Genomic DNA, 11,553 nt, shown 5'->3' on the forward strand with positions numbered 1-11,553 from the left:
ACCTAGGATAGCAAAGTCCACTAAAGGAGGTAGAGCTTTTTCTCATTTGGCTCCCAAACTCTGGAATAGCCTTCCTGATACCGTTCGGGGTTCAGACACACTCTCTGTGTTTAAATCTAGATTACTAGTCACCACTGATAAGCTACCACTAAATATTGTAGAAACTTAATTTGCTGTAAAGTTGCTTTGCAACGATTTGTATCGTAAAAAGCGCTGTACAAAAAAAGTGTAAAAAAAAATTATTGAAATTTTAACAGAAAAAATACTACAGTAAAAACCTGGCTAATGGTTCTCTCTCCCTTTCTATATACAGTGAAAAACTGTAATAGATCTAACAGGACATTTAAATAATTTCGTCTTATGTACGTGAGGGTTTGACGTCACATCTTATGTTGTTGCATGAAGGTTTATAGCATTATTGTAGTGTTTTGTGTTTCTGACACGGTCTGTATATTAGTCTCCTCAGCTTGTGGAAACACTGATGAACTGGTTCTTCATGCGGTTCTCTCTTCACCATCTGTGTTATCTTGCTGGCTGTCAGTATGTATTAAAGGATAAAACACAATTTAGTAAGAGCAGGGTTACGCTAATTAAGCAGAAAATGTTTTTGTAAATTATAAGTTTTAAACTGTAAAATGTACAGGTTGTACTGTAAAGTGGTTTGCATTTTTACTGTATTATTTTTACAGTGAACTAAATAAGTGACATTCATTTATAAACAATTGCTAATCAGTATCTTTATGGTTATTGGACTTTTAGCTAACGGAACAAGGTTTGTGTAAAGGGTGGCTGGTTAAGTTTAGCTAAATGCTTGCTAAAGACATAACAGATTGTAATTTTGGTGCAAAAAATGTCCTCAACACTCACATTAGTATACTATCTTCTGTTGACCCTTTAAACCATCTAACCTGTCCCTAACCTCAAAACCAGGCGTCCAAACCTGCTCCTGGAGAGCGACCGTCCTGCAGAGTTCAGCTGCAGGAGCAGGCTGGAGATCCCTGATCTATACAGTATCAGTGCAATCTGAACGTACCACATCAGCCATGTTGCTGTTTTCTTGTGACCAATGGTTATTCCTCTCAGTGAACTTATGGGATAGAAGCGTGTCCATCGGATGCAAAATCTCAGCAGAAGTAGTAAATTAACTTGCGGCATGCATTAACGCTCAACCGATATGAAAAGAACTAGGATTAAGATCAGTTTAAATCGAGTGTTCGTTTCGAAGAAACTTTAAAAGAATAAACGGAACAGCTTTCAAAGTGGTTTAATTAGATTATACTCTCTGACTGACAGACACAGCTGAGGTTGAGACCCAGTATTTACACTCCTTCACATCAATGTTCATTCAGTGAACCTCAAATCTCTCATGGATATGAGATTTACAAACACCAACACAACCATTACGCAATTTGTGGAAAAATTATGATATAATTTATATTAAAATTTGATAAATATGACCAACATTTCTTATGATTTACAGCACAGAATAATCTTCAATAACCCAGACAAAAAATAAAAAAAAGATCCCATCAGGACTGACAAGTTGTAACTCAGTAGAAATCAAGGCTGCATAAGCCCAGAGAAGATCTGCTGATATGTTTAGCTGTGTTACTCTGAGCGGAGAGCAGCTCGTCCTCCTCTCATCTGATGCCTGACCAGCTGTGCAGATATGATGTCCAGCCTGACCCCCGTGAGCCCGCGGACTCCTCCTCACCTGCACACACACACACACACACACACCAGCAGATCTGCATGAGCTCTACTATAGAGATGGACAAAGCCAGTCTTCATTCACACGTGTGCTGATGTCATGAAGTCTGACCTGCTGTTACTCAGCCTTGAGCGTTTCACCGTTCGCTGCATGAACATGTACACAAGGCAATCAAAGATTTCGTCTTGGAGGGCAAAAATCACAGAAGTAACACACCTTGTGCGATGGCAGCCAGCTTGCTCTTCTCCTCGGGGCTCAGCTGCAGCATGGTGTGAATGACAGGAAGTAAAGCCTGCCGCTCACTGCCGGAGCGCAGGAAGATGAACTGCAGCAGCACATTTTTAAGGTACTCCAGGTTGGCCACGGATTTCTCACGCTCCTGATTGCGCTCGAGTCGACGCACCTCACTCTTCAGGAGCTGCAGAGACAGTGTTCAGTGCCAGTGTTCAGACACACGTGAGAGAGCTGAAGTGAGCTGTAGTGTGTGTGTGAGAGAGAGAGAGAGTGTGTGTGTCGGTGTGTGTGAGAGAGAGTGTGTGTCAGTGAGTGAGTCATTGTGTGTCATTGTGTGTGTGTGAGTGAGTGAGTGTGTGTGTGAGAGAGTGTCAGTGTGTGTGCGCGTGTCAGTGAGTGTGTGTGTCAGTGTGTGTGTGTGTGTGTGTGAGAGAGAGTGTGTCAGTGTGTGTGTGTGTGTGTGTGTGTGTGAGAGAGAGTGTGTGTCAGTGAGTGAGTGAGTGTGTGTGTGAGAGAGAGTGTCAGTGTGTGTGTGTGTGTGTGCGTGTGTGAGAGAGAGAGAGAGAGAGAGTGTGTGTCAGTGTGTGTGAGAGAGAGAGAGTGTGTGTGTGTGTCGGTGTGTGTGAGAGAGTGTGTGTGTGTGTCAGTGAGTGAGTGAGTCATTGTGTGTGTGTGTGTGTGAGTGCGTGTGTGTCAGTGTGTGTGTGTGTCAGTGTGAGTGAGTGAGTGAGTGAGTGTGTGTGTGTCTTACAGTGATCTGCTCCATCAGGACAGCGTTCGTGGCCTCGGTCTCGTGCAGCAGACTGTTCAGGTGCTCCACGCTGCGGGCGGCCGTGCTGAGCTTCTGCGTCAGCTCCTCTTTACTGGGCTCCGTGTGCCAGACAACAGGCTCTACACACACAAAGACACACATTACAAGCATGTCAGGCTTTACTGTAGCACACTAACACAGCAGGCTTCCAGTGTTTCGGTCACTCTGCTTTGTGGCGTGTGAAGCCTGAGGCAGATGCTTTACCGTGTTTGAGGTCTGCGGAGGTGAGCAGCTGCTCCAGAGAGGGCAGAGGGGTCCCGCTGGACGACAGTGACTCGGTTTCGGTGGTCTCCATCCCCTCACCCTCCTCTCTAGCCATGCCCTGCAGGTCCAGCTGAGGAACATCAGCAGGCCTCCTGTCCACATGACTCTTCCTGCTGTGCTGCACATGCACTGTGCCTGCAGCAGACAGAAACACACTCAGGTCAAACACTGCAGCACCCACAGCCTGAGGGAGAATCATCACATCCGTGTCAGTGTCTCTCTCTCACCGGTGCTGCTGGGCTCTTTCTGCAGCTGGAAGAGCTGGGCCTCCAGTCGGCTGATCTGCTGCTGCAGCGTCTCTACAGTGCTGCAGTGCTCGTCCTGAAGATGGCGCGTCTGCTCACGGAAGCTGCTGCGCAGAGCCTCGCTTTGGGCGCTCAGTTGAGCTGCGCACTGGCCGTGTTCAGACTTCAGAGCCACACTCTCAGACTGCAGCGACAGCAGCCTGTCACGGACACAAACACGACATCAGAGAGCGCACCAGAAAACTACATCTCAAAGAACAAGGTGTCTCTTGAGTTCTCGCATCATGAGTCCCACACACTCACAGCACTGTCTTTAATATTCCAAACAAGCACTGATATATTTACATTTTGCACCAGGGTTTTTTATCATGATTGTTATGTTTACAGTAAGTGAAGAACATTGACACTCATTTGTAATTGCAGTTGTCATCACAAATGTAAGAATTATTTCATAATACAGTTAATAAATGCACAAAAGTCATGCAGTGCGTGTAATTTGAAGTGTAAAAATGAAGAGAAAAATCCAGATTGACTTTTTCATTTTTTTTAAAGAAGTAAATTGTGCTCAGAATTTTAAAGTATTTTCTTCTACTGAGAGTATTTTGAAAGATGAAATGTAAATAAGTGCCATGCTGTTATAGATTAGAGAGGAATATATTCTGGAATAGAATCTGAAATGAATCAAATAAAGCCATTAGTTTCAGTTTGTCATTAGATTGTTAGAGATTTGCATGAATGGATAGGGAATTTATGGTGCAGGTTCTTAATAGAGCAACAGATGTGATATTAGAACTTATGAATAGGCTAAATATTAAACTCTTATATTGACTTTTTAAAACTACCACAGAATGAAAAGACTGAAGCACAAAAGCGTTAATGCATCAGTTAACTCTCTTTGAGAATATCAAGACATATGTCTGTGAACTGAAGCTGAAGCGCAGCATCACGCAGCTAGACCCTGACCCCAAACATACAAGCAAGATGAAAACAAGAGGACGGCCTGTAGTTCATGCTCGGAGCTGAAGCAGTTGTGGAAGGTTTGGAGCTGCTCCACAGCACTGAAACACTAACAGATGACTACAGGTAGATTTTAGTGCAGGGGTCTCAACCTGTGGCGTGCAGAGGGATAATCAGTGGCACGAGCAATAGGGAAAACTGCATTCCCACGTACATTCTGAGGTAATCAATCCTCAGTCACAGCCTTTCAGGAGCTATAAATACTGTGAGAATTAACCTACGCTAGTCTACAGATGTGCGTGGCTCCGGCAAACCATTCACGCAAGCGCTGCGCATACGAGGCGGCAAAACCTGTTATTGACTCTAAGATGCAATCATTTTGTTATAGAACTTTCAATAACAGATGCATGAAAGATGCATTTCCCTTGGTTTTGTGCTCATGAAGAGGCTTTTGTATGCATTCACAGGATTTGCAAAATACAGAAAGCACTTTGTTTGTACAAGTAATGTGAGAGTCCATATTGCTCAGGCAGACACGGTCTGGCCAGCCGAAAGAAGCCTGGTCAAACAATAGCAGCACTGTGTGCATGTGTCAGCCAGACAGTCATCATCTCGAGTGTCACGCAGCGGGCGGGACGCGTGCGCTTTGACAGCACTCATCTATAGAGGTGAATGCAGAGCGTCTCCATGAACAACAATAGCATCAGCAGACACGGGAAACTCGAGGCAGTGTAAAGCACGGCAGACGTTATGATTTACACACTGCAGCCATGAGCGCTTGAGCAGAAAACTCCCTCGTCAGTGGTTCAACAGCATTATAGAGGTTTTAAAGAAAACGTTTGCAAAAAAAATTATAATTTGAGATCTAATTAGACGAAACCATGAATCCTGCCAGAGAAAGTGTTTGAGAAACATTGTGCTGGTAAACCCTTCAGTGTTTGAGCTATCCGCAGCTGTGCAGTCAGGAGGTGTAAGGGTGCAGGCTCATGTGCGTGTGCCGGCACCTCTCTCGCAACGCGTGCGCTTTGACAGCACTCATCTATAGAGGTGAATGCAGAGCGTCTCCATGAACAACAATAGCATCAGCAGACACGGGAAACTCGAGGCAGTGTAAAGCACGGCAGACGTTATGATTTACACACTGCAGCCATGAGCGCTTGAGCAGAAAACTCCCTCGTTTTTGATTTGATACGTCAGTGGTTCAACAGCATTATAGAGGTTTTAAAGAAAACGTTTGCAAAAAAAATTATAATTTGAGATCTAATTAGACGAAACCATGAATCCTGCCAGAGAAAGTGTTTGAGAAACATTGTGCTGGTAAACCCTTCAGTGTTTGAGCTATCCGCAGCTGTGCAGTCAGGAGGTGTAAGGGTGCAGGCTCATGTGCGTGTGCCGGCACCTCTCTCGCAGCTCAGCCTCTTTGCTGACGCTCTCCTGCAGGATGCGGTTGTGTCGCTCCAGCAGCGTGTCGTGCTCCACCTGCAGCTGCTGCAGCTCTGAGGTGCTGGACTGGAGGCTCTGCTGCGTCTCCTGCAGGCGGCTGCGCAGCTGCTCCACCACGGCCTCCATGTGCTCTCTGACACAACACAAACACATCATCAACCACACACGCCAGCACAGAGCCACACACTTTCACTAGACAGATTTCACTCTCGTCACGAGCGGCTGGAGTTAAAGAGGTGTGTTTGATGTCAGCTCTGCTGAAGGGAATCACAAACACTAATTACAACAAACATTCACGTTATTTAATATTTAGGAAAATACATGCATTTGAATTTAACATTTACTAACAAGAACCTGACTGAAACTACATACATTTATTAGGCTTAATTGATATTTAAAGTGGGAGAGCTGTTACAGGCTACTACTGAATTATTGCAGGTTTGCACATATAGTTCAGTGATCTGTAAATTAAGGAATACCGAATCAGTGTTTTGTAAATGAGACGAGTAAAGAGCGTTGCTGTAGAAATCTGCCTTTGTGTCATATCTTTATATTTATGCTCATTCAGTGCCTGCAGTATTCTGGAACATAACTGTGTTAAGATGTCCTTATGGACCACTGAAACTGATGCTGCTTTCTTCTGTACAACGGATGTTACTGATTAAATGTTAATCACCATTAATAACACTTTTATCATTGATCTTATCGATTGTTGATTAATCAGTTTCAGCACAAATGCGCTCATTTGTAATCGGGGGAGCAGACAATGAAAAGTGTCCTTATACAGTCATCCACACTAGAGTGCGCACTAGAGCTTGTGTTGTGTGTTCTTCATGTCCACCAAACAAACACGGACGCTTTGGCTTCCAGTTAAGATTGTTCACTACAAACACAGATTAAAACGCTGAAGGCATGGTTGGTTGCAGTCAGTTTAACCACCATCACAAATTGGTACACTGCCTTCATTGTAGTTCATGCACACAACCATTCTCTATTTTAGAAAAAAATATCTGTGATAAACAGGATCGAGGCCCTATCATAGTACAGAGACTGCACTTATGATGAACTTATCCATCCATTCTCACTTTATTTAAACTAAGCCATGTCATATCGAGTTAAGTATGGTGTGCCACAGGGCTCAGTGTTAGGTCCTCTACTTTTCTCCTTTTATGTGCAAAACTAAGGAGAGATTGTCTGTAAACATGGCAGTAGTTAATTAGTTCATTATTATGTCAGTGATATTCAGATTAATAATTCATTGAGACCTGATGGCTAGTAATTTCCTTTTACCGAATTCTGATAAACCAGGCATTCATTACTGAAATAAAAAATTCTGAATATAAGAGGATGCCTGTCGTTTGAAAGCCACATTTGCAGTGTTTGTAAAACTAACCCCAACTCAAAGTAATCACTTATAAATGGTTTCGTTCATCACACACTATAGTCCATCATGTTGTGAAAATTTGGTGAATTCTGATAAACCAGGCATTCATTACTGAAATAAAAAATTCTGAATATAAGAGGATGCCTGTCGTTTGAAAGCCACATTTGCAGTGTTTGTAAAAGTGTTTGTAGAACTAACCCCAACTCAAAGTAATCACTTATAAATGGTTTCGTTCATCACACACTATAGTCCATCATGTTGTGAAAATTTGGTCAGATAATTATAACAATACTATCAAAATCATCTGCAGGAGACAGATCCTTTTCCTAATTGGCTCAGATTCAGATTCAACTCTCTAGTCAAGCATACACCTATGTTCATTATCTAAACACATGGTTATGCTGCATTAATAAGGTCGACCGGAACCCAACACTTCTCAATTAATATAAACCTAAATGATTACGTGAACAGTATCTGCAGTTATAAGTGTCGGTTTTGTTTTACTGTCCAACAACAAAAGACACTATCTACATGCACCTCAGCAAACAATATGGCACTGAGCTTTTAATCACTTAATTACTACTTTTACAGTTTGATTAATATCTGTCAGCTGAAACTAAAATTTTCCCCCAAGCAAAATTAAATGGTATGCTGCAAATTGTGAACAATATTGTGATTCTTTACACTGATGCATCAGATGATGACATTTTTAGTGTAAAATAAATTCTCTGTAAAATAATTCCGGCTTAAATCACTGCAGAATGCACACTATTTTCCAGCTCTATACAAACAATAAAGTTAATTTGTTTACATGTAAAAGAGCCATAGCACTGATCATAATTGAACTGCGTGAGAGAGAATGAATCTGCCTAGAGAAAGAGTGTGAAAGTCTTAAGGAAGTGCTTCACAGATCATTGAAACGGCAGCTAGAAGAGAAATCACATTCTAAACTGCTGGAGAAAATAACGAGAAGAAGCTCTGCACTAAATGCAGCAATAACATGACGTCACCTCTCCTGTTTGAAAGCGTCACCGTCGCTCTGAGCTGAGCTCTTGTGTTTCTGCTGCTTCAGCACATTGTGGACTCGCACCTTATAACTCTCAAACTCAGACACCGTCGCTGCAAGATCAGCCTGCAATCAAAACAACACAAGAGAGACAGTGCATAAAAATTAATTATATATATATACAGTGGGGCAAAAAAGTATTTAGTCAGCCACCAATTGTGCAAGTTCTCCCACTTAAAAAGATGAGAGAGGCCTGTAATTTTCATCATAGGTATACCTCAACTATGAGAGACAAAATGAGAAAAAAAAATCCAGAAAATCACATTGTAGGATTTTTAAAGAATTTATTTGCAAATTATGGTGGAAAATAAGTATTTGGTCAATAACAAAATTTCATCTCAATACTTTGTTATATACACTTTGTTGGCAATGACAGAGGTCAAACATTTTCTGTAAGTCTTCACAAGGTTTTCACACACAGTTGCTGGTATTTTGGCCCATTCCTCCATCCAGATCTCCTCTAGAGCAGTAATGTTTTGGGGCTGTCGCTGGGCAACACGGATTTTCAACCCCCTCCAAAGATTTTCTATGGGGTTGAGATCTGGAGACTGGCTAGGCCACTCCAGGACCTTGAAATGCTTCTTACGAAGCCACTCCTTCGTTGCCCGGGCGGTGTGTTTGGGATCATTGTCATGCTGAAAGACCCAGCCACATTTCATCTTCAATGCCCTTGCTGATGGAAGGAGGTTTTCACTCAAAATCTCACGATACATGGCCCCATTCATTCTTTCGTTTACACGGATCAGTCGTCCTGGTCCCTTTGCAGAAAAACAGCCCCAAAGCATGATGTTTCCACCCCCATGCTTCACAGTAGGTATGGTGTTCTTTGGATGCAACTCAGCATTCTTTCTCCTCCAAACACGACAAGTTGAGTTTTTACCAAAAAGTTATATTTTGGTTTCATCTGACCATATGACATTCTCCCAATCCTCTTCTGGATCATCCAAATGCTCTCCAGCAAACTTCAGACGGGCCTGGACATGTACTGGCTTAAGCAGGGGGACACATCTGGCACTGCAGGATTTGAGTCCCTGGCAGCGCAGTGTGTTACTGATGTAGCCTTTGTTACTTTGGTCCCAGCTCTCTGCAGGTCATTCACTAGGTCCCCCCGTGTGGTTCTGGGATCATTTTGACCCCACGGGGTGAGATCTTGCGTGGAGCCCCAGATCGAGGGAGATTATCAGTGGTCTTGTATGTCTTCCATTTTCTAATAATTGCGGGAGTTGAAAATCCGTGTTGCCCAGCGACAGCCCCAAAACATTACTGCTCTAGAGGAGATCTGCATGGAGGAATGGGCCAAAATACCAGCAACAGTGTGTTAAAACCTTGTGAAGACTTACAGAAAACGTTTGACCTCTGTCATTGCCAACAAAGGGTATATAACAAAGTATTGAGATTAAATTTTGTTATTGACCAAATACTTATTTTCCACCATAATTTGCAAATAAATTCTTTAAAAATCCTACAATGTGATTTTCTGGATTTTTTTTCTCATTTTGTCTCTCATAGTTGAGGTATACCTATGATGAAAATTACAGGCCTCTCTCATCTTTTTAAGTGGGAGAACTTGCACAATTGGTGGCTGACTAAATACTTTTTTTCCCCACTGTATGTATATATATATGAGACAAAAGCAAGTGTAGACAAACATGTATAAATATACAGAAGCTGACGTGGGCATTCTTTGCTCAAGCAAACAGCGCTGAAGCGCTCTAATGAATAAAATCATGTGTGCGTTTCCCCTGAGCAGGAAACTCAGAAGCATTTCCTCTCGCTTCTGTGGCTCATGATTTATTAGGAGCCACTGGGGCTGATGGCTGAGCCATAATTGTGTTTTGTTAACAAGACTAGTGTCCTGTGGAAAACATCCCAGTGTCAGAGCTTCAATCTGAATGAGCAGAAGGACACACTGCTCGACTGTGCATCTAAGGGAGAGATGCTGAACACAGAGGGCATGAGGAGGCAGTCTAGTGTTCACTGCAGCACCTTAGCGGTCGTGCACTCGTCCTGCAGCGTGTTCAGACTGTGCCGATACGAGCTGGAGGTCCGCTGGTGCTGCTCGCTCATCAGCTTCAGCTGCTCCTGCAGCCGGTGACGCTCGGCCGTCAGCTCACTGCACTGGATCTGAGACAGAAAGACACACACACACACACACACCACCCAGTGAGTCACAGCAGACCATACATAGATCCAGAACATCACCCCAACACCTCCTACCTTCAGCTCCTCCAGCTGCTGCTGATGGGCCTCCAGATCTCCTCTCAGAGCAGACTGCGAGATCACCTGCGCCGCTTCCTGAGGACAACATGCACTGCATCACTGTACGAACACACCGCCATATCCAGATACAGAGTTCACGTCATTCTCTTGATCTTCTAAATTAAGAGCAAGGCGACGCGTGACTAATTAAACTTTCATTTTTAAGGACGAGTATTCAGAGACTGATTTCATGACTCACTTTTTGTTTTGCGTCAGCCAGATCTTTTTTGGTCTTGACCAGCAGTTGTTTCATCCTGGAGGCTTTGTCTTCCGTCTGATCCAGCAGCAGCTTCAGAGACTCTGAGAGAATCAGCACACAATGAGATTCATCAGCGTTTGATCCTGTGGAGCTGGAGGCAGACTCTTTCACACAGATCACAACATCAGCCACGCCGGCTGCAAATGAACAGACAATACTGTTATAAGTACCGATTTCCTCCATCAGCCGCTGTTCTCGTTCTTTCTGTGTCTGTATGTGCATCTCGTGCTCCTCCATCTGCTTGTCTTTCTCACAGAGCTTGTGATTGAGCTCTTTCACCAGCTTCTCGTAGTCTGCCATCTCCATGTCCATCAGTGTGCTCTGCTGAGCGTCCTGCAGAGATCAGCACAACACTCAACACAGGCTGCAGTTTGGGAGAGCAGCGTTTATGAATGAAATGAACTCTTAAACATATAACCTGCATCACACAGGGAACACAACACATCAGTATGTTCTAGAGCAATCTGGAAATATCAGTGGAGCAGACAATGAGCTGTGTTAGCAACACAACGATTAATAATACAATTTAAAAGTGCTCTTTATTACTTTAATTCATGAATTTAAAAAAAGTTATATGTAATATGAATATTACTTTACTTTCGTTCTTCCTCAGTATTTTTGACGTTTTCCAGTGCAAAACTAAAGATTCTTAAATCAAAACACATTTACTGGAAGCAAAATAACAGAACATAAGAAGTCTTGTTTGCTCAGAATTTGCTCAAAATTAACAGACTTTTTGATTAAAACAAGAAAAATATCTACCATCTGGATCAGTAAAATCTACTTAATTCAAAGGGGGAAAAAATACGTTTTCACAGCTCATTTACAGATATTTTCTCTTGTTTTAAACATTAACTCGCTTAATTTCATTCAATTTCTCAGAAATCAAGACTTAATTTCCACTCCCCCCCCCCCCCCCC

The 11,553-nt window shown here is 42.9% G+C and overlaps 2 protein-coding genes across 2 annotated transcripts in view; one reads left to right on the forward strand and one right to left on the reverse strand.

Annotated features, from left to right (window-relative positions):
* LOC107559216 (E3 SUMO-protein ligase RanBP2-like) overlaps nucleotides 1-11,553 on the forward strand; it is a 73,970-nt gene that overhangs the window by 53,593 nt on the left and 8,824 nt on the right.
* The window catches only part of LOC107559215 (GRIP and coiled-coil domain-containing protein 2), a 16,741-nt gene continuing 6,437 nt past the window's right edge, over nucleotides 1,250-11,553 (reverse strand). Inside the window, exons 9-19 of the mRNA XM_016242965.1 lie at nucleotides 10,804-10,966; nucleotides 10,574-10,674; nucleotides 10,333-10,410; nucleotides 10,102-10,239; nucleotides 8,060-8,181; nucleotides 5,622-5,798; nucleotides 3,248-3,465; nucleotides 2,961-3,155; nucleotides 2,697-2,836; nucleotides 1,928-2,129; nucleotides 1,250-1,714 (exon numbers count right to left, since the gene is read on the reverse strand). Coding sequence (XP_016098451.1) covers nucleotides 1,641-1,714; nucleotides 1,928-2,129; nucleotides 2,697-2,836; nucleotides 2,961-3,155; nucleotides 3,248-3,465; nucleotides 5,622-5,798; nucleotides 8,060-8,181; nucleotides 10,102-10,239; nucleotides 10,333-10,410; nucleotides 10,574-10,674; nucleotides 10,804-10,966 — 1,608 coding nt within the window. The 3' untranslated portion in view covers nucleotides 1,250-1,640. The remainder of the gene's footprint in view (nucleotides 1,715-1,927; nucleotides 2,130-2,696; nucleotides 2,837-2,960; nucleotides 3,156-3,247; nucleotides 3,466-5,621; nucleotides 5,799-8,059; nucleotides 8,182-10,101; nucleotides 10,240-10,332; nucleotides 10,411-10,573; nucleotides 10,675-10,803; nucleotides 10,967-11,553) is intronic.

Source organism: Sinocyclocheilus grahami, unplaced genomic scaffold, assembly GCF_001515645.1.
Source record: "Sinocyclocheilus grahami isolate Dianchi unplaced genomic scaffold, SAMN03320097.WGS_v1.1 scaffold678.1, whole genome shotgun sequence".
Lineage (NCBI taxonomy): Eukaryota > Metazoa > Chordata > Actinopteri > Cypriniformes > Cyprinidae > Sinocyclocheilus > Sinocyclocheilus grahami.